This window comes from Tursiops truncatus, chromosome 7, assembly GCF_011762595.2.
Source record: "Tursiops truncatus isolate mTurTru1 chromosome 7, mTurTru1.mat.Y, whole genome shotgun sequence".
In the NCBI taxonomy this organism is placed as follows: domain Eukaryota; kingdom Metazoa; phylum Chordata; class Mammalia; order Artiodactyla; family Delphinidae; genus Tursiops; species Tursiops truncatus.
Genome location: NC_047040.1, coordinates 69,022,893 through 69,044,258, shown reverse-complemented (window position 1 = coordinate 69,044,258; position 21,366 = coordinate 69,022,893). Strand labels below are relative to the sequence as shown.

At 36.6% G+C, this 21,366-nt stretch overlaps 1 protein-coding gene across 1 annotated transcript in view; it reads right to left on the bottom strand.

Moving 5' to 3' along the window:
- The window catches only part of LOC141279045 (voltage-gated inwardly rectifying potassium channel KCNH7-like), a 141,148-nt gene that overhangs the window by 21,046 nt on the left and 98,736 nt on the right, over nucleotides 1-21,366 (bottom strand). The window contains exon 2 of the mRNA XM_073806957.1: nucleotides 14,370-14,525. Coding sequence (XP_073663058.1) covers nucleotides 14,370-14,525 — 156 coding nt within the window. The remainder of the gene's footprint in view (nucleotides 1-14,369; nucleotides 14,526-21,366) is intronic.

Below are 21,366 nucleotides of genomic sequence, written 5' to 3'. Positions count from 1 at the left end.
AGGTCAATGCCTACTCTTATTCATTTTTCATCAGTTATTACCCTCCTCCTTTAAAAATAATTCACTGCCTTTCTTAAATTAATGACTGCACAAGGCATTTAGTTTGCTCCTACAGTTTAGTCATATCCAAGGTGGTACAGATGGTCTTTTCTGCATCACTAGGTTAATACGACCATGTTATACTGCATTACAGATTTAGTTGTCGAACCGCAGTTCATCCGGAAAGAATACACATTGAGAATTTTGCTCAACGTTAGCACTTTCAGGCATGAAGTATAAAACTTAGATGAGTATAATCCTGTTATGATTCTTAACATTAAAAAAAACCCTTGTAAGTTGTCTCCATATTTTAGTATATTTGCTTTCTAACTTGAATAACTAAAAGAGATTCTACTTAGCCTATTAGCTACTAAAATGTTCAATAAACCTGAAATAATAACAACAGAATCAGGGGTGCTTTGCACATTTTTTAACACATTCCCCAAAATAATTATAAGTGTTGATAAACTACTTACATAAAAGCATAGTTTTGTTTAAATGCACCATTTTTCACTTGAGAGAAGTGAAACTTATAATGAACTTATAATTAACTACCACTACAATGTCTTTCTCAGGACATGTCACTTCTGTGAAGCTGCTGAAAATAAATTTGGAAGCTGCATCTTCATACACGCTGTGTTACATTTAACTAAGAGCTTTTTACATCTCAACCAAGAAGGCACAAAGATATTCCCAGTGTCTTTCTCTTTAGAAAGCCTGTAATTATGACTTCAATCTATATATGAATAAATGTTAAATACTTGGCCCAAGGTCAAATAGGAAATCAAGGCAAAATCAAAATAAAACAGCAATTTCCTTGATTTAATTTCAGTTTTACCCCAAACTTGGTGTTTTCTTGGTCCTTAAATATCCACAAGAGAATCTAATGAGAATCCTAACTCTCTCCTCTAAATAATGCAGATAAATGCATACACACTTTTTTTTTTATGATCTCAGAGGTCGAATAACAAAATCCTTCTCCTCCAACCAAAAACCCCTCCATTAACCTCCCCTAGGATTCCCTAGGATTAGTTGACTCTTAATATTCCTTCCAGTTTTGAGTTTCTTTGCATGTATATTTATACTAATCACAGTTCACAAAAAATTATAATGATCACAACTACATTTCTACCCTTATGTCCTGTGGGAATGGGACTTTAGAAAATGGTTTTACCAACTTTTCTAAATTAAGAAAACCTCATCAATCTGAATTGTTTCTCTGTCTTTCTCTGTCTCTGTCTCTGTCTCTCTCCCTCTCTCTTTCTCTCCTCTGGGAGCTGATTCTTATCTCCTAGAGTTTGGAAGAAAACTATTATGCTAATCTTGACATGAAACAATTTTCTAACTTAAGAATATACCTAGGGATAGTAGAAACAGTAATATTTTTTGCAGAAAACCAACTATATCTGAAAAGTTCTCCATATATTCCCAATCACTTAATTTCCTCACAATTACAAATTCCCAATCATTCCCTTGGTTTAATTTCTCATCATTTCTACAAACTCTTAGAACTTTGACTACTTAATAATTTTACTACTAAAATCCAGTTAAAGATAAATTAGAAGCATCTTACTCTTGCTTGGTTCTGCTTAGCTGAATTATAAACTGAAAAGCAGAGAAAAATTTTAGTTCCAGCAGTCATTCAAATCAGAGAATAGAGTGGGGTAAGGAGAGGACATATGTGCGTGTATTTGGGTGGGGGGAAGTTGTGAAGGCTATGAGCAGAGATATTTCCCCTCACAAAGGATTAGGGGTGCTGGAAGGTATCTTGATTGGATCCCTGAAAACAGACCGTGCAAAAGGGTTTTGGGGAAGTGTTTTCAGGAGATATGCCTATAAGGAAAAGAGGAAGGAAGGATTGATAAGAGCAAGTAAAACTGATATGAAAATGTAGCTAAAGCTTCAGTCAGTTCTCCTGGGAGCTGTGGAGCTGGGGTAGCCCTTCAGAGTTATGCCAAAATGAAATTAGTGTATCTGGTTTTTATCTCCCTGTTGCAGCCAGTCACTGGCTACAGCTACCCCATGGGAAGGGCCATGACCTTGGGTAAGGCAGTTCCTCGCCTTTGACTACAGCTTCCAATGAGGGGTGGAGCTGTGTCCTGAAGTGGCCAATTTCCAGCAGCTGTCCCCCCCCCGCTCCCACAGGAAGGTGTCTGAGGCACAGTGCCTATGGTACAGATGGGGAAGGATAGCCAGTTTGGGGTCTGAAAAAAAATTATGATCTGAATAAGTCTACTATCAGCTACTATCAGGCAAAATAAGAATTCATGAATTAACATCAATGTACCTTTCTATAATCAGGGTATTCACAAGTCTGACATTTAAATTGGAAGCCTTAAAATCACTGTGGGACTTTTCTCCAACCAAATAGCTCTGGATGTGCAGAGAAATAAAACTTTAATCTCTGAGTCAGAGAGAGCAGCAGATCAAATTTCATTGGAGAAACAGGGAAGATAATTGACATATCTGACTTTTCTCTTTAGGAAGAAATTTCCACAGAGGCACCCAGCAAGGAGATGTCTTTCTTACTAATGTGTTAGGAGTATATGATGATGCCCATGGGCTGCTAGAGCAACACGTAATATTGTCAAAGAAGGCAGTACTTAGCTGTTAGACTGGGGAAAAAATATAATTCAGTGTGAACTCAGTACTGACCTGGCTAACCTGATTAGTGGGTGACACATGGGGCAGTGCAGACAGTGCAGTCCTGGTGTTAGTGACAACAAAAGGTCACCAGGGAGTCCATCGACCTGGTAAACCTGCAGCTAAATTTGGGACCCTTTAAAGGAGCAGATGTGGTCAGTAAGGCCTTGAAAGACTAAGACTCCTTGGACATTTCCTAGGGCGAGAGATACCAAAGAAAAAGCAACATCTTACAATAAAGCAGTAAGTATAAGACCAAATAGGAATCTTGAAGCCATGTGAGTCCTGATCCAGTAGTGCAGGACACATGTGTGGAGATCAGGAGAAGTCACTGCTGTAGCAGGAGTGAGAGTAATCATAGGAGCTGTAGCAGCAGCAGAGATCTTCTGGAACAGGTTCACAAATGTTGACGATATCTGAGAGACACCAACCTAGCTGGGTCATCATGAGAGCAAAGAAGCAGAAAACACAGGTTTAGAATAAAGGAGATAGGGCAGAAAATAGGACAGGCTGGTGGACTGCTTTTGCCACCCAAGGTTAAAATCTGTCCACGAGGAGGCACTGGAAATTAAAGCAAACACATCGGTATTATATATACCTAATTAGTTTCCATTTCTATGTGATAACAGCTTAATAAATCAATGTATGATTTACCATACTGCTATTTTGCTTCTGTTTTATAGAATTCTTTCTTTTCCAAATGCCAAGTTAAAGAGTCCACTCATGTTGTGTGAAAGTAGTAACACCTTTTACCTAGATTGACCCAAGATGGCCATGTAGTCATTACGTTGACAGGGACTCTTTCGATGGAGTGTTCCAAACACAAATGGTACAGAAGCCAGTTACCCACATGCTGTAAGAATAGGGACTGTCCCTGATTTGGGTGTTGCTAGGTAACAAATTCTTCCAAATGGTATGCACACCGGGTCTCTGATGTGGACATGCTGATTGAGGCCATCATTAACATTCATTGCTAACGAAAGGATAAAGTATATTTTTTCAACTGTGAGTAATTTTCTTGATCTTAGAAATACGTATTTTGCTCACATCCTAGGGAGGAAACGGTATAAAGTTGACTGCAACTTATGACTGAACTTTTCTCGGATTTCTTTTAGCAACCATGTCACGGTTCCTTTTTCTACAGCAAATTTAATCTTTAAAAAGAGGAAACTTCCAAACACATGATAATAGTAAACATTAGTTATGTTGTAAAACCTTTAATTAAATTCATCTGAATAATAGATTGTTTCTATAGTAATGCTTGCTGAGTGGGAAACTCTGTATTACTACCGTAGCTCTTCATCTTTAAAGAATGACTTTCAGCTCCAATGGAGAATAGCAAAAACATTGTGAATGCCCTTTTATAAACCAGCTACACAGAAAATTTCTTTGTTCCTTAGCTTGAGGTCTGAACACTGAAATACAAATTTGAAGGAGCAAGGTAGCTATACAGGCAAATATATTTTTTATGTGTCAATTATTCAAAATATTGAGTCCAAAGCATATGAATGCATTTTTAATGGCTTAAATTAGCTAGATAGTTGCCTAAATGACCAACTGTATTTTTGTGTATAGACTTTGATTCAGTTGAAGCTTTTAGAGTAATTCAAACTTTTATTTTAGTAAGCATAAAGATAAAAATTCTCTTTTGATTTGGAGAGTATAATTTTAATCATTTCAAAGATAATGGAATCTCCTTTATAATACCTTAATGAAATGAAATGAAAAAGTACACTTTTGAAAATAACTGTGAGAATAAGATGCTATAGAAATTTAACTTTATTTTACTATATTTTTACTTTTAGCTTCACTTAAAATTTATCTTTATGGTTTTATCTAACCATTAAGTAACTTAGACTAGTAGTTCTCAAACTTCAATGTGGATCAGAATGACCTGAAGGGCTTGTCAAAACACAGGTTGCTGAATTTCTGTGGTTTTTTTTTTTTTGCGGTTTTTTTTTTTTTTTTGCGCAAGCCTCTCACTGTTGTGGCCTCTCCCGTTGCGGAGCACAGGCTCCGGACGCGCAGGCTCAGCGGCCATGGCTCACGCGCCCAGCCGCTCCGCGGCATGTGGGATCTTCCCGGACCGGGGCACGAATCCGTGTCCCCCGCGTCGGCAGGTGGACTCTTAACCACTGCACCACCAGGGAAGCCCTGAATTCCTGTGTTTCTGAATCAGTTGTTCTGGTGTAAGGCCCAAGGACTTGCACTTCAGACACGCTACAAGATGATGCTGACGGTCTTACTCTTGGAGAATCACTGACTAATATGCATTCAGTAGGGAAAAAACCCTTAATTACTCAATATAACAATAACATTCATAAATTTATACATTCTACAAGTATGTATTGGGTACTCACTATTTGCCAGATATTGGGGATACGGAAGAAAACACAACAGCCCTCCTATGAACTGGAGCTTAAGTGTTCCTGGCTACTTTAAACAAGGTAGGCTTCCTTAGTTTTCCACAGCTCTCACCTCTCTTGCTCTCTATTTTTATTCCTGGCCTTATTTAGTCATTTATGTTTCTTGTCTACTAGGCAAACGGATGTGCCAGGGCGGTAGTAGAGACACGTATGAGGTATCATCATGTCACAGGGTTAAGAACAGGAAAATCTATCTGGGTGAATTAGGAACTCCCCACAGGTAAAGGGTCCTTTGGAGAAGGTATGCTGGAGAAAGGAAGGCAGTCTAGTAGAGAGGGCACTATGCTATAAAAACAAGGTGGTATAAAATGTATGTGGTTTCAAAAAACCACCACTGAAATATGGGGTATGACGGCGATGGCTTGGGGGGCGCTGTGATGGGAGATGAGGCTACGGAGGTATCTGAGGCCACAACGTGTGTCTTTTGCTTAATGCACAGGGTTTCAGAGTTTTCTAATCTTAGGCAATAGAGAACCATTATAAAGAATATAAACAGTGGAGTATTATGATCTGATGCACAGTAGTGGGACATGTGATCCTGAGGAAAAGAAGCTGAAAGCAGAGATACCAATTTTGAGATCACCGCAGCAGATGTGTTGAGGGCCTGAGTAGGTAATTACAGTGGGCTGTATGAGAGAGATATTCAGGAGGTGTGCTTAAGAGAATTTGATCACTCTTCAGTCGGGAAAAGAGAGGATTAGAGAGAAAGAGAAGTTTAGCATGATGCCCAGGTTTCTGGCTTGGGTGGCTGGGATGATGACACCATTCACAACGTATGAAGAGCAAGAGTTTTTGACGGAATAGAGTAGATGGTAATTGGGACGGAAAGGCAAGTCTTAGCTTGAAAATGCTAAATTTCCAGAAGTGCTAAAATCTTCCAGAAAAAGATGTCCAGTGGGCAGTTGGATATATGAAGTTATAAGTAATTGGAAAAGTCTAGAGACAGGTGTGGTCTGGAGATACTGATTTGAAAGGGAGCCTTTATCCTGTAGGTCACAGATAAGTTTGCCCAGCAGGGTGTACAGAGAAGATGACTAAGAAGAGAAGAATACTAAGAGCAGCTTCTGGGGGATAAACAGTGTTTAAGAGTTTCTTGTTTAAGAGGAACAAGAAAATGGTACTAAAATAGCTGTCACAGAGATCAAAAGAAGCAAAGGAGCGTGGTGTCATGAAACATAAAAGAACCGAGAGAAGGGAATCGAATTCAGCACAGTACCTTCAACCTAGAGGATAACATTGAGAGCACAACGTAGAAAGCTCATTACAGTGGGCAGAGGAAGAAAGGAAATAAGGGAGACGATGAGTAGGTGTGGAAAATCCAAATGCCTGTAAGAAGAGTCAGGGGACAAAAGTAAAGAAAGCCAAGTATGAACAGCAACAAGGAGAGTTGAGGACTGTGGCAAACTGGGGAGTACATACCGTCTAAAGGTGCGGTCAGTATTCTCTTCCAGCTTATTGCAAATGTGTGGCCACATACTCATCTTTTTCCAAAATAAGCTAGATATGTTGTTTTGGCTGTGCCGTGCGACTGCAGGATCTTAGTTTCCCAACCCGGGATCGAACCCGGGCTCACGGCAGTGAAAGTCCAGAGTCCTAACCACTGGATGGCCAGGGAATTCCCCAGACATCGTAATTTTAGGTGTAATCTTCCAATTTTTAAATGTTGGCAACACATTTAACTAATTGAAACTCTGAGAAAATATTATTTGATGTAAACAGAATGTATCTATTGAAGTATAGGCTATTCTCAGCAGCATGAGCAAAAGGGAAAGCGCCGGTAGAAAACATAGCTGACAGAGGGGCATTGGAAAGGACAGATTTGGAAGGAATGGCAGAGGGAATGGGTTTCAAGTGGAGATGTGGACCCCAGTTAAGATTTGCCTCCAGGGGTTGAGATATATTTGTTGAGGGTGGGCTGATTAAGGGACTTCTTTCCCAAGCCCTCCCCTTGCTCGGAGGTGTGGAAGGGGAGGTGATTTGTCTGACATAGGAGGTGGATTTGACATGAGAGTCATGACGAGCCTGGTGAAGTTCTGAAATACTTGCTAAGGGAAAGAGATGAAAAGTACCTAAAAAATTAGGATCTCATGTATAATTTTGACTTGTAGTGTAATCATTTATAAATTAATAAATGATAAAATTCAGTATTTTTCTGTGACTAAAAAGACTTAACTTGGGCCTGCTTTCTTGTTGGGATATGTTTCAAGTTTAGTAAAATGAGAAAATTTCATGGATTTTTTTGACCGTGATGGAAACAGTAAATTAAGTAGACTTAAACAAAAACCTATTTTAAAATGATAAGAGGAGTGAATGTTATTAGTTAACATTTATTTGGGGATATGAGCTTAAGGTCAACATTTATAGTGGCTCAACTGACTCTTTGGTTTTCAGACAGGATAAGAATATAGAATGCATTAATTTTCTGTTGGTTGTATATTGTTAAATCAGGACTTTTTTGTTTAATTCAGGTTCCCCCCAATCTCCTTAAAGAAATTTTTAACAAATGAAAACGTGTATGTGTGTCTGTGTTAACCAGACTGGCAATCCTAGATTTCTGCTATAAAATAGAAGAAATATAAGACTTAAATATATTTGTAAGTAATGTAAAATAAAACTTTAAAATATTTTATTTAAAATAATGAAAACAAAAGCCTCACACTTGACAATTAACTTTGAAATTAATAGTGTAAGCAAGGACACATAATTTGGTTATCTTTCATGTTGTGCAAATATTTCATAGAAACAGATATTAGAGCAGAAAAAAAGAGAACACATCTTCCCATTGCTCTTAGTTCCTTTAGATGTGGCCCCCTTTTAGTTGGTAGTAAAAGTAGAATTTTCTCTTCTACTCAGTATCATTTCCACTTTTCAGATTGCAGAGTTTAAACCATCAGTGAGAAAATGTTTAATTATATCTTTTATTTGGTATTTATATTTATTATGTAGTAATTAATCAACTCCGTTGTGCAGTATATATCAATTTGATAGACCTATCAGAATAATACTCTCTCCTGTACTTGCTTCATTCCAGGGGACTTAAGACATCTATTTGTGGCTGGTCCTGTATCTTCGACAGAGATTAAGTTTGTGAAAAATGAGTTCTTCCCAGAGAAAGTTGCTCACTTTTGCTGTGCTGTGGTCCTGACCCAGAAACTAGATATTTGTACTGAGAATTGATCCACCTTTTTATTCAATACAAGTCTCTAGGTTTCCAGAATTTACTCAGCCAATTGATCATAGTGCCTTTTCATGATGCATCTTTTCTATTATGTACTTAGCTCCTTTTCTATTACTTAATATTCTCAATTTAATACTTCATTTCTTTTTTGTCTAAGTTTCTTATAGCTCCTTCACATTTTTTCCCTTATTTTGTTTACATTTCAGGAGAGGCAGTTGAATATATAGAAACCCACATCATTTCAAACAAACAGTAGCCTCTCCCCATTACTTTCACTTAAATTCCAACACAAGGGCATGCCTACCCCCACAGACACACACACACTTACACACTCCTTATTTAGATAAGAAATTAACTTTTTGAAAGTTGAGATGTTTCTGCAAAAAAGGGTGTATCAAAATTTGATTTGCTTTTATTTCCTTATTGAGTTATTTGTTTTAGAGGCTACCGATGGAGCAACAATGTTTGAAATAGCCACCATGTTATTTCACACAGGCAATAAAATTATACTTTAAGAAAAAAAAGGAGTTTTCCAAAGATCAGAAATGATACAAAGTAGAAACTGGATAGTATCAGAAGCTACCAAATATAATTTGTCTCTCTTTAACTTTTCTGCTTGATTTAACAATCAACTCCTCAAAAACTGACACCAAGAGAAATTTAAAGCATATAATGACAGGAGGTATAATCGAAACCAATATAATGGTTGTAAATAATAGGTCTTTGTAATGCTCTGGAAACAATTTTATCTGCATATTTGTACTCTCTCCAAGATTCCCTATATGAGTGACAGCTGCAGTGTAGGGAAACCATTCATGTTCACATAATAAGAAACAAACTACTGAATTTGCTATATGACTTGCACAAGAGATGCCATTTTAATCCTAGTATAAAGTTGCATAGATTATGTATGATACCTGGGAGGCTACTGTATAGATAGTCTTCCATTCAAGATATCAAAGTTTCAAGTCCCCATTTGTATTTCAGTTTGAAATGAATACGTTTTTTTTAAATCCCCTTTTTTGTCATAGGGCTGATACACTACTCCCTTTTTTACTCCCATCCAACTTGATGGACCATGAAAAACAGCTATTTTGGGAGGAAAATGAAGACTTTTTGAAGACAATAAAGAAACAAAACTAGGCTTCCCCCAGAAAAATTATCTCATTGACATTCACTACCAAAATACAGGCTGGCATTACCTAAGGTATACTCTCAGGAACCGTTCAGTAATGACTAAGTTGGTTAGTAGAAAATATAAAGATATCAAAAACAGTCATCAACTTAAAGGAACAAGTCTTTAGTATTACAATAGTTTTTTATAGTAATTCAGTTTTGTTCTAAACATGTCACCTGGGAGACTGACAGATTGGTGGTTTTAATAGAGAGTTTTTCCCAAGTGTGATATTGCTCAGAATAAAATATTCAAAATATTGGAATTGTATTACACTAATATATTTGTCCCAATATTGCCTTAACAGGATACTGTACTGTCATTTAGACGTACCTAAGGCAGTAACTGACTATGAGAAATTTTCAGCTGGAGTACATTTGATTTAGTATTAATTCAGTTTACAACATAGGCTTTTGGGACTGTGTTTTATATTTTACATATATTTTGCTATCTGATTTACATATAATATAACAATTTCTTTATGCAAATACTACAGTTTTGTGACAAGGCTTCCAGCTTCCCACAGACAATGACAGTAACTTAAATTTTCATTTGCTCATAGATCCTCCTAAAAACCACAGAGATCAATAAGGGAGGCAAATAAAAATACCCATAAACTATGCCTAAAGAGTAATTAGAGAAAGAGACATTACAAACTTTAATTTATATGTAGTCAGGGAAATAAATGCCGAAGACCAGCAGAATTGGCTAAGAAGAGTACACGGCAATAGTCAGGCAGAAGCTAAGTGGAAAAAGTGGTGGGGCGGGAGTTCAGAAGTCTCCTTAGAGTAATGGAACACATATCAAATAGGGTTTAACCTTGGGAGAAGAGGTTTAACACTGAGTGAGAAATACTGAGAGAAGTTCTGTGACCTTAATGGACAAAGCATTGCTTACTAGAGAGACAATAGAAAGTGGCTGGAAAAGTGCACAAGACTCCAGATATCAGCCTTGGAAAAGCACTACATCTTGGAGAGGGGGAGGGATATTCAAAGGTGGAATTGTCCCTTGGAGCCTGGGAAATAAGGAAGCAGAAAAACATAAGGTCCCCTTATTAATATAAGAGGGGACAGAATATTCAGAAGACAAAAACAAGCAAACAACAAAAACAGGCAGTGCCATATATTTTAAAGAACAAGTAACCCCCCTACCCACAAACCCTCCAAATTTACAAACTCCTTGCTATATATGAATGAGACTTGGAACTGAAAAATTTTTAAAGGCATGCAAACAAGACCTATTCCCTTTGCCCCCCCTCAGATTTCTTGCTAGTGATGGTCCAGGAAAGACCTTCATGAATAGCTATAAACAAGAATACTCTAATATTCATACAAAAATATCATAAAAGAAAAACAGGAAATGGGAACATACTTTGCAGAGGAAAGTGTGCTAAATATCTGGTTATGAAACAGGATAGATATATAACATCCCAAAATAAATTTAAAAAATTCAAACCAGTAATTAGAGATATGAAATAAGATTATAAATTAGGAACTCAAAAACATAGAATAAAAACTGGACAAATAAGAAAATGCAAAGCAAGAACTGAAAGAATACAGGTACTAAATTCAGGAAAGAAAAAGACAAAGTCATCTAAAAAATTAAGACACATTACAAGCAAATCACAAGAATAGAGGCTAGAAATGAGAGAAGCTAAGAAAATAAAATAGAATAAAGAGAGAAAAAAGGACCAGAGGAAAGTGATGGATATGAAAGACAGGCAAAGAAGGTGCAACATCCATATTATTTGAGTTCCTGAGGAAGACAAACCAAAAGAAATAAAATATTAAAAATTATAATTCAATAAAATTTCCTGAACTATAACGAATGTACGTATTGAAAGGGCCCACCATGTACCCAGGAATATTGACTTAGAACGTCAAATCCAGACATACGCAAGCAATAGTTTTGGACTTTAAAAGTCTGTCTTGGTTTGAAATAGGAGTATTAAAATCTACCATTATTAATTTATTTCTGAAATTTTCTGGGACTTGGAAAATTAACAAAATCCCTTACAAAGGGCAGACAAGTGGATTGGCATCAGATTCCTCATTAGCAACATTTGATGCAAGAAGAGTGGAACACTATCTACCAGGTTCACAGGGCAAAAAGTGTGGGCCAAATATCTTATATGTACCCAGGCTGTCCTCCAAGTGTGAAGGCTATAGAAAAATAGTGTTGATTTACTCATGAACATTTACTGAAGAGGTGAACTTTATCCAAGAAGTTATGTTTGCGGAAACTTTGACAAAAAGACAAGTAGTGAGCATTGAATACATTTCACTAGAAGTTTAAGGCCAAAACAAAAGTGAGAAGTATGTAAATTACATCCTCTGAGAAGCTAGAAGTATCACAACCAAACAAAATGGAAGGAGAAGGAAATATAAAATAAGTTCATTGAGTGCCTTGTTGGTAAAAACTGGGAGTGAAATGATATGATTTGACAAACTGAACGGTAGAAGACTAAGCATACTTAGGAGTGCAAAGACACTGATACTAGTTGAGCTGGATAATCTGAATAGTCCAGTCTCTGGAGAAAATAATTGTTAAAAAGCTACTCCACAAATAAGTACCAGGTTTAGATGATTTTACAGGGGAATTGTACTTAACTTTTAAAGTCCAGATCATCCCCAAACTCTTTAAATGGTTATGTAGAGCATAAAATAGAGAAGAAACTCCAAATTATTTTCCTAAGTAATTCTAACATTGATAATAATACCTAACGAAATTGCATATACATATTCAAAAATTAGAGAGCAATTTCCCTGATGAGGATCGATGCAAAATCCTAAATTAATTTTAGATGAAAAGAATTCAGTATTACAAGATGAAATACATCATGTCCAAATGTGGTTCCTTTCAGGAATGTAAGAATAGTTCCATGTTAGTAACTCTATTAATAAAATTTACCATAAAAATAAGGAAACAGAATAGCACACTCATTTCCACAGATGATGAAAAGGCAATTTACAAATTTTAACACCCATTCTTAATAAATACAAGTCAATGGAAACTTCTATAAAATTATAAAACACATTCCACTCAACCACATGCCATCATTTGAATTAATGGGAATCACTGGTGGCGTTCACACAAAATTCAGGAACAATTGATGTTCACTATCAGTTTCTTTTTAATGATATGTTGGAGGTAATACCCAGCACAATTAGACAAGAGAAAACTATTAGATGTATAAGAATTGGAAAGGAAAATGTAAAGTAATCTTTATTTGATATTATAGAACATCTGAAAACCTCAGAACAATGTATAAGCCACTGCAAACTAAGAAAACTCACTAAGATAGACCATAAAATTAACATACTCAGAAAAAATCAGTAGCCTTAAAAATTATTAGAAGATAATAATTAAAGAGAAGATCCTATTTATAATAGCAGCAAGAACAAAACATGTTAAATGTCAAGTAGCAAAGTAAACAATAAGGAAAAATTTTAAACACTCTTGAAAGACACAAAAATTAGATTTAAAAATGAAAATACATATACATATTCCTGTATAGAATGACTCAACATCATAAAAATGTTACTTTTCCTCCAATTAATTTATAAAATTAATCTGAATCCAATAAAAATACCATAGGGAATTTTTTTTTTATCCAGACAAGTTGTTTCTAATGTTCATGTGGAATATGCAACAAGAAATAACCTTAAACCCTGAAAATTAATATTAAAGAGAGTATGTCATATAAGAGGTTAACCGTATATTGAAAACAGTGTGATTCTCAATGACACAGATCAAGAGAACAGAATAGAAAGACCAGAATATACTCATGCACGTAAGAAAGTTTAGTATGTGATAAAAGTGATATCTCAAATTACTGGTGAAAGACAGACTTTCTAATAAATGATGTTAGAACAACTGGAAAACCATTGATAAAATGACAAATTAAATTTATAACTTGCACTATAAACCAAGCTAAACTTAAAATGGATTAGAGATCCTAAAACATAAGTCTAGAAAAAAATATGAGTTTATTTACAACCTTGGAATGGAGAAAGCTTTTCTAATTATGACTCAAAAATTCAGAATCGACAAAAGAAAAGGTTGATAAATTTAGCCACATTACAAAAAAATAAAGGCTTCGTGTGACAAAAATTAGGAAAAAGATAAAAGACAATTTGCTGGGGAAGCGATTTGCCATTTATTCCACAATTTAAAAGAAAAAGACAAAAAAGCTGAACATGTATACAAGTAATGGACAATTGACAGAAAAAGAAATGTCCACAGTGCTCAAATATGTGAACCTCACTCATAATAAGAGAAATGTAAACTAAACTAATTGAGGTATTGCTTCTCACTTATCATGACAAAAATCGAGCAGACTGACACACTCTGTTAGCAAGGCTTTGGAGGAAAGATATAATACATTGTATTTTATACACTGTATATACAATATTATATACAATGTATATACAATACATTGTATTGTATTATATAATACATTGGTATTAGTGTAAAATGGTTCAAACATAAGGAGAGGAGTTTGGCAGTATCTAAAAAGATTACATATTCATTTACCCTTTGACCCAGGAACACCGCTTATAGAACCTTACTCTAAAGATAATTTTGTCCAAGAATGTACATATACATATGAAAATACATATGCACAATTCATTCTGCCATTATTACAATAGTCAAAATTTGGAAACAACCTAAATGCCCATCAGTAGGGGACTGGCTAAATAAGTTTGGTATAACCAAGTCAAATGGCTTTGAAAGCAGCTGATCACTTCTGTTAGGCACTGATGGGTAATGTCAGCTATGGCTTTTTTATATACAAATTATTTTACATAAAATGCAAACATATTTTGAGAACTGAATCAAAATGAAGCATGTATTAAAATTACTACAGTAGCAGAGTATCAAGAGCATTACGTTGTCTTTTACTTACGGTTTACAGTTTTGACTGGTAATATTGTATTTAGCCTCTCTGGGGAAGCAGAATTTTCTTCATCTGTCACATATTCAAAATTAATGATGAACATCATAGCCACGCCCTCTTGGTTTTTCACTGGAATGATGTGAGTGTTACAAATGAAAGTAGAACCTAAGGAGATTAAAAGAAAATGAGTGTAAGGTCAAAAATATGCCTTCATTTTGGAGTGTCAGTAACATTAAAATTCTAACAAAGCCCTCAATGACCACTGAAATTCAATTAAAATTTGATTTTTTTATTTCATATTTTATTGCACATATATTTACGTAAAAATGCACAAATTTCCCAGAAAGATTTTACAGGCAAATTCAAGTACTACATTATGGAAAAATGGAATCAAATCTTATTTGTTTTTATACTCACCACTTTAATAATAATAAAAAAAGACATATTCTTTAACTTTATAGAAATAACTGTCAGCCTTTTCTTATATATTTTAATTCTGAATCTATATAAAATATAGCTCTATAAATAATTAAGATAACTCATTTTTTCTCATCCTGAAATAATCTCAAATTATTTCCCTTTTCTTCTTTAATTTCTTAGACATCAAATAAAAAATGACTGACTCTGTCTTAAACATGTCCTAATAATTTTTTCCTTTTCTGTGTAAAATTCACAATGCCCAAATCACAATGATTTTGTTCGGTTTGTATTCTGTTAGAAAATAAGAACAAAACTTTTGTCTATATTATTGTGTTAATTTGATCTTTTTAACCGGGAAGGTGATATTCTTTTAAAAGCACAATTATAGGGCTAATAAGATACATTTTATTAGAATCTCCTGGAAATGAAATGAACAAAGGGATGACTCAGTTTACAACTAACCACTGACATCCATCCTTGAACAGAAAACCCAAGACCCAAGATTTAGAGAGGACAGTCAAGAAGCTGACTTCTTTTAAATCAACTGACTTCTGGGGTCTGACTTCTAAAGCTGAGTATTCCCTCAGAGCAGTTTCCTCACACATGGACCCTCTGAATATTTTCTTTAGTCGTGGTGATGGAAATCTCACAGGTTAGGGATTTATTTGGGTTCAAAAAATATTGTATTTTTTAAAATGCAAAAACTTCAGGAAGAGTTCAATCATTTAGGCAATAGAGAGTATTTTGATTGCTTTCTCTCTCTCTCTCTCTTTTTTTTTCTAAACAATTAGCTGGGACCCTTTTGCATCTTGAGGAGAAGGACGGTTCAATGTAGAGGCAGGATCAGGGTGGGAGCAAGATCTGTCTGGCGTGAAACTCCGAAGGGAGATGTGCAAAAGTGAGAGTGTCACTGGCAAAGCCCATTGGGTCCCCAGGAAGAATAAGATGGAATCTAGGTGATAAGATAAGGTCTAACTTCTTCTTTTGTGCTTAGTCTAGCTTCACTTGCTCATAGGGTGCCTCGGGCAGCACCCTTGCACCCAGCACTTCAGACCAGAGTTCCTAGTGCAAAATGGCTGCGCCCGAAACCCCAACTCAGTGGGCCGCGTGCAGAGTTGCTGCGCCCTTGGCACTGCAATCTGGAGCCTAGAGGAGCCTTAGTTCCACCCCACTCACCAGAACTCCACCCCGCTTCCCCACAGTTGGAGCACTATAAAGCAGCCCCGCCCACAGCCTTTGGGGGCCGGGTAGGCGGGCGTGGGTGGAGGGAGAGCGTGGACTCTAGAGCAGGAGCTCACACCTCCTCTCCATGCTTTGATCAAAGAATAAACTTTCCTTTGCTTCTGAACCGCACTCAGTCTTCTTCTATTGGCTCGAATGACATTGGGCAGGAGGACCCTCGTTGAGGACCAACTCAGGAGGGTCGGTAATAAGGGGATCTCAAGAGGCTAGAGACAGGGTCATTGAGAGCTCCAACATCTACTGTGGACGCTCGTATTCCGAAATGGTGTTCCATGTATGCTCTCACTATTAAAAACAAAGTAGGAGAAAACTCTTTCCTTTCTTCTCATCCCTGTGAATTGGCTCCTGCTGCCAGAGCTGAGAACAAAGGCTACTGCTAATATTGCTATAGATTGAGACATCACAGGTCGCAGGGCTTTTGAGGGTGGCCCTGGAGACCTAATTATTATTTATGAAATTGTTTCTATGGGTTAATGTGTTCCAATTTCCAAGGAACTGATTTACAAATACACTTTTAGAACATAGACTCTCTGTAAGTTGGGGATGCCTACGTGCTAGTTTTGATTCAGATTTTCAAATGTGGGTAAGCCTCGCCAGTTTGAAATGTAGACGACCTTATTCATAATTAATTTCATTTTTTTCTATAGATATGGCCATAGTTTTGCAGCTATTGGAAAGGACGTTTTAAGAATGATGTGCTGCACCTTCACAGTCTTCGGCTACATCTTCAATTCATTTAATAAAATAGTTAGCTAGAGCAGTTGTCAGTTTCCATGGTAACAAACAGGATGACTTTAGTAAACAGAAAATAAGCAATTTAGGGCTATTCCATTAGCACTAAAAATAGAATTGCTTCAGGCCAGGCATCACAATACAAAATGATTAAACAGAGAGTCTGAGGAGATGCTAGAAATAGCCATTATGTATTTTGCTAATGAACCAAAATACATATTGATTTTACCACTTAAAATGACATTTCCTGGATCATTTAGAATACCATTGTGAATTCACAGATTTGTTGCTTCACAGTTTCAAATCTTTCAACGTTTGAGGTTTACTGCTGATTGTACAATAAAACATAAAGCACAGATTTTTGAGAGATCAATAAATAGAAGATGTAGGGATAGAGATCTAATAGGTTTGTAATAGGGCAGAGTAATTTTGCTTTCAGTAATAAGGGACAAAAATCCTGTCTTTCAATACTAAGGCTGGTACATTTACTGTCCAGTGCAAAAAATCATACAATTATAGTGCTTTATAAAAAAGTTTGGCCATATGCATTGGTTCCATAAACATACTGAGTAAGTGTAATTAATCTAGGATTACTGCCCACTATCATTGTTCCCTGCATGTTTCTATTGAGCAATATATCTCCTTTAAAGTCAACTGAAGACTCACATTTACATTTTTTTCTCTTTTAGTTTTTGGATTTAATGTCTCCATCAATCTTGCATAGACTCCTGGAAAGCAGATACTGAAAGGAGATATATGGAATTTATAAGAGGAGAAGAATCTAATACATTTTACAGTGCAAAAACAGTTTAGCTTGCATAATGCTACGAACTCCAAGTTCTGTTAAGATACTACTTTTGTAAAGTAACATTACTCTAAAAAGTCATTATTGTGTGTTCCTAAATACTTTTCTTATTGCAACAGTGGGAGCAAGAGAAATGGAAGCATAACCCAGCAAATACTAATCTAGCAATGAAGACAAAAATAGACACTTTCAATAATGTATAAATAAGAGAACTAAAAAAAAAAAAATCTGGAAATAAAAAGTTCAGGCCTTGGTGAAATAAACCTTGTATTCAAATGAAATTAATAATGTTTTTTTAAGAAGCAGCTTATTTACAATAACATTATCCAATGATTATAAAATTATACATGCAATTATACTAATATTAGTTAGGTTCATTTCCATGTTTTGTCTCCTGAGTGAAAACGCTGTCAAAGTGGGAAAGGCTGCTTAGAAGGAACAGTGCTAATTTTAATAAAATGTTTAGAATGTTAATTTTTAACTGTAGCCACAGAGCAAGCAAACTCGTGGTAATCTGAATAGTTACTCCTTTATTAATTAACTCCTAGGGGCATTTTTAAATAAAATACCAAGACTCTTCCTTCTGAGCTGCTTGAAACATGTTTTATTCTACTTTTGTACTCATAGGGTATCCTTACCCTGAAATCAAAAAATGTCTACTGAGCGCCTAATATTGGGTCAGGCACTGGTCTGAGTTCTCAGATGGTAATGAGAAGAACAGCAGTGAGAAAGCAAATCAAGGTCTTGAACTTGTAAAACTTATATCCTACTGGGGGGACATAATTAATAAACACATATATCAAGTAAAAATAAGTACAATGATGAAGAAGAATGCAGAACAAGGTGGTAGATGACGACAGTGGTAAGGAAATGCTTCTCCTGCAGAATGGCATGTAAGCAAAGACATTTAGGAAATGGGGAGGGGGGCTATGTAGCTCTGTCAGTGCAAAATCCTTTAGGTGGAAGCATGGCTGTGAGCTCAAGGAACAGTACGGAAGCCAGCGTGGCGGTTGTGGTGTAGGACGGGCTTGGACAGTAGGTAAAGTTAAAGGGGAAGTAGGGAGCCATACCTTGTAGATTGTGGGGAAAGGATAAAGGGTAGGAGGTTGAAGCTGGCTTCCCATTGCCTCTGACCTGAAGCTGGTTGGGAACTGTAATTTTAGAAGTGAAACCGTTTGCGTAACAGAAAGTAACCAGAAGGCTTTATTATCTGGGAATGACCTAATAAGGGAAGGATCTGCCAAACATCATCCAAAGTAAGTGGGGAGTTACTCTGGGGAATAAAGTTTACTGGGACGATGAAAAATAGAAGTTAGCTGCATTTTGTTCATAGTCTGAGCTTTGCACTCTTCAGTAGAACTCATACGGGTGTAAAGCTCTTAGAACAGTACCTGACATGGAGCAAAACTTAACAATGTGAGCTATGCCTCTTGTTGGAGGGTCTCCAGAGGGGCAAGTTAACTCTCAAGTCTATGTAATTTCCTCCAAGCTTTTACCATTCTTGGAACCACAAGCTACACTGTTTGCTTGTATTTCTGGGCACCAAGTGGAGATTATTCTTCTCTGAGCTGATAGGTTTAGTGAATGCCTCAGAGTTTTAAATTCCTTTCTTTCTAGTAGATTGGGGGGGGGGGGGGAGGTGCTCTTTGAAGATTAAAAAAATATCATTGGAGACCTGTCCTAGAAGAAAAACTAAACATAGCAACCTTGGGATACAAAGGCCTTATCAAAGAGGCAGCATTGTTTTTTAAATTGAAGAGCCTATTAGAAAAGCAAAAAAGGACTGTTATACCTCTTAGAAGGAGAAAGCTACCCAGTCACAAATGACTTAAGATATAGCCAAGTGGAGACACAAGAGAGAAACAAGACAAATTTGTACTTGACTTTTCAGTATGTAATGTTTCCTTTTATTTCATTTTTTTAGAACCTCTTCCATCTTCTTCTCTCCAAGCCTCCAAGATGAAATATTATGCCTATCAATGAGGTGCATCATTAGATATATTAATTTCTCATAGAGTATTGATGACATAATGGATTACCACTTTCTGGATAATATTTTTAAGGGGAGTAGTGAAAAACAACAATCATCACAAGGTGAGCTCTAATGTGGCCTCTATATAGAGGAAATATTTTGGTTGTGTGGATAAGACCTTTCAGATATCCCTCAGTTCACACCATGTAAGTCATTGCTTGCTGATATCAATATCACTTTTGGACAATTTACGACCTAAAGAACGGGAGAGGACCATCATGGAATCCTGGAACAAGATTCACCCGCGATGTGACTATACTCGGAGGTAAGGCCTACAAGGAGGTAATTAAGGCTAAATGAGGACATAAGGGTGGGGCCCTAATCTAATAGGACTAGCATTCTTATAAGAAGAAGAAAAGATATCAGGAGTCTGCACACACAGAAGAAAGGCCATGTGAGGACCCAGTGAGAAGGCAGCCATCTGCAAGCCAAGAAGAGAGTTCCTACCAGAAACTAATGCTGCTAGCACCTTGACCTTGGACTTTGTGCCTCCAGACTATGAGAAAATAATTTTCTGTTATTTAAGCCACTCAGTCTGTGGTGCTTTGTTATGGCAGCCTGATCTGACTAAGATGCCCTGAGGTGGAGCTTGTCAGGGCAGGCAGCCAGTGTTGCTAAAACAGATTAAGCTGAGAGGAAAGTGGTAAGAGATCCAGGTCAGAGAGATAACAGAGCAGGGGAGTGGGGTGGGAGTGGAGGGTGGCTGAGGAAGCAGCGCTTTGTGGGCATTGCAATGACTTGGGCTAACCATGTGAAGCCGTTGGGTGGATTGAGAAAGGGAAGTGGTAGGCTCTGGCTGCTGGAAAGACATGGACACATGAAACATTTTTTGTTAGTTTGTCAAGTAATTTGGTTTACATAGACTAACTGTATACTAGAGCACAGAGTGTGAACTGGGAAGTGATGGACAAGGCTTGAGCCATAGAAGGTCATGTCCTGATGGCCTTCTATGTTCTTGAAATTCACCTTTTGGTCTTGGGGATGCAGTGATTGTTTCAAGTATGAGAGTATCTTCAGAGGAAGTATTTTAGTGTACAGACTGAGGACATGGCTCTTTCAGGTCCTAGTGATGTGTTAGAGAAGTAATTTCAAAAGGTAGAGGAGCTATTTGAAGAGACAGAAGGCACATTTAGAAAGACTATTAATAACTCATACAATATCATATCAACAAGAATAAATGGAATGGGTAATTCCAATGAGCCCATATAGTCTGTTTGGACTTGTGGACTGGGTCAAACTTGACTGCTTGTGGGAGGCAAGTCTTCTAAGATTCGCCCATTCTCTTACTTTACCAGTCACCTGCTTAAACCTAAAGGAGTCTAGTGAGAGCACAAGAGGAGGAACTATGTGAGCTAACAAAAACACTTTATACAAAAAACATTATTAACAAAAGAACTGAGCTGCGCCTCTGACGATGCATTAGGTCTAAAGAAACAAGCTTAACGTAATAGTCACCAACATACACAGATTTAACGTAACAATCACCAACATGATTAAGTTGAACAACTGTGAACGTATTTAGATAGTTTAGGTATCTGATGGAGTAACATGGGACTAGAAGTACCCTTTCCAAATTTCCAGGAGAGATTATATATATGCCTTTTATTTGCAAAATGAAGAACTAGCCTAATTTACACAAGCCTGGTTGTCACGCTCATACCCTGTGCGGTAGTGTTAGCACTGAAATGTCAACAGCATGAATTATTTATTTTTAATTACGTCTTATTTAAAACAATTTTAAACATTCAGAAAGTGCTGAGGCAGTGCCAGTGAGT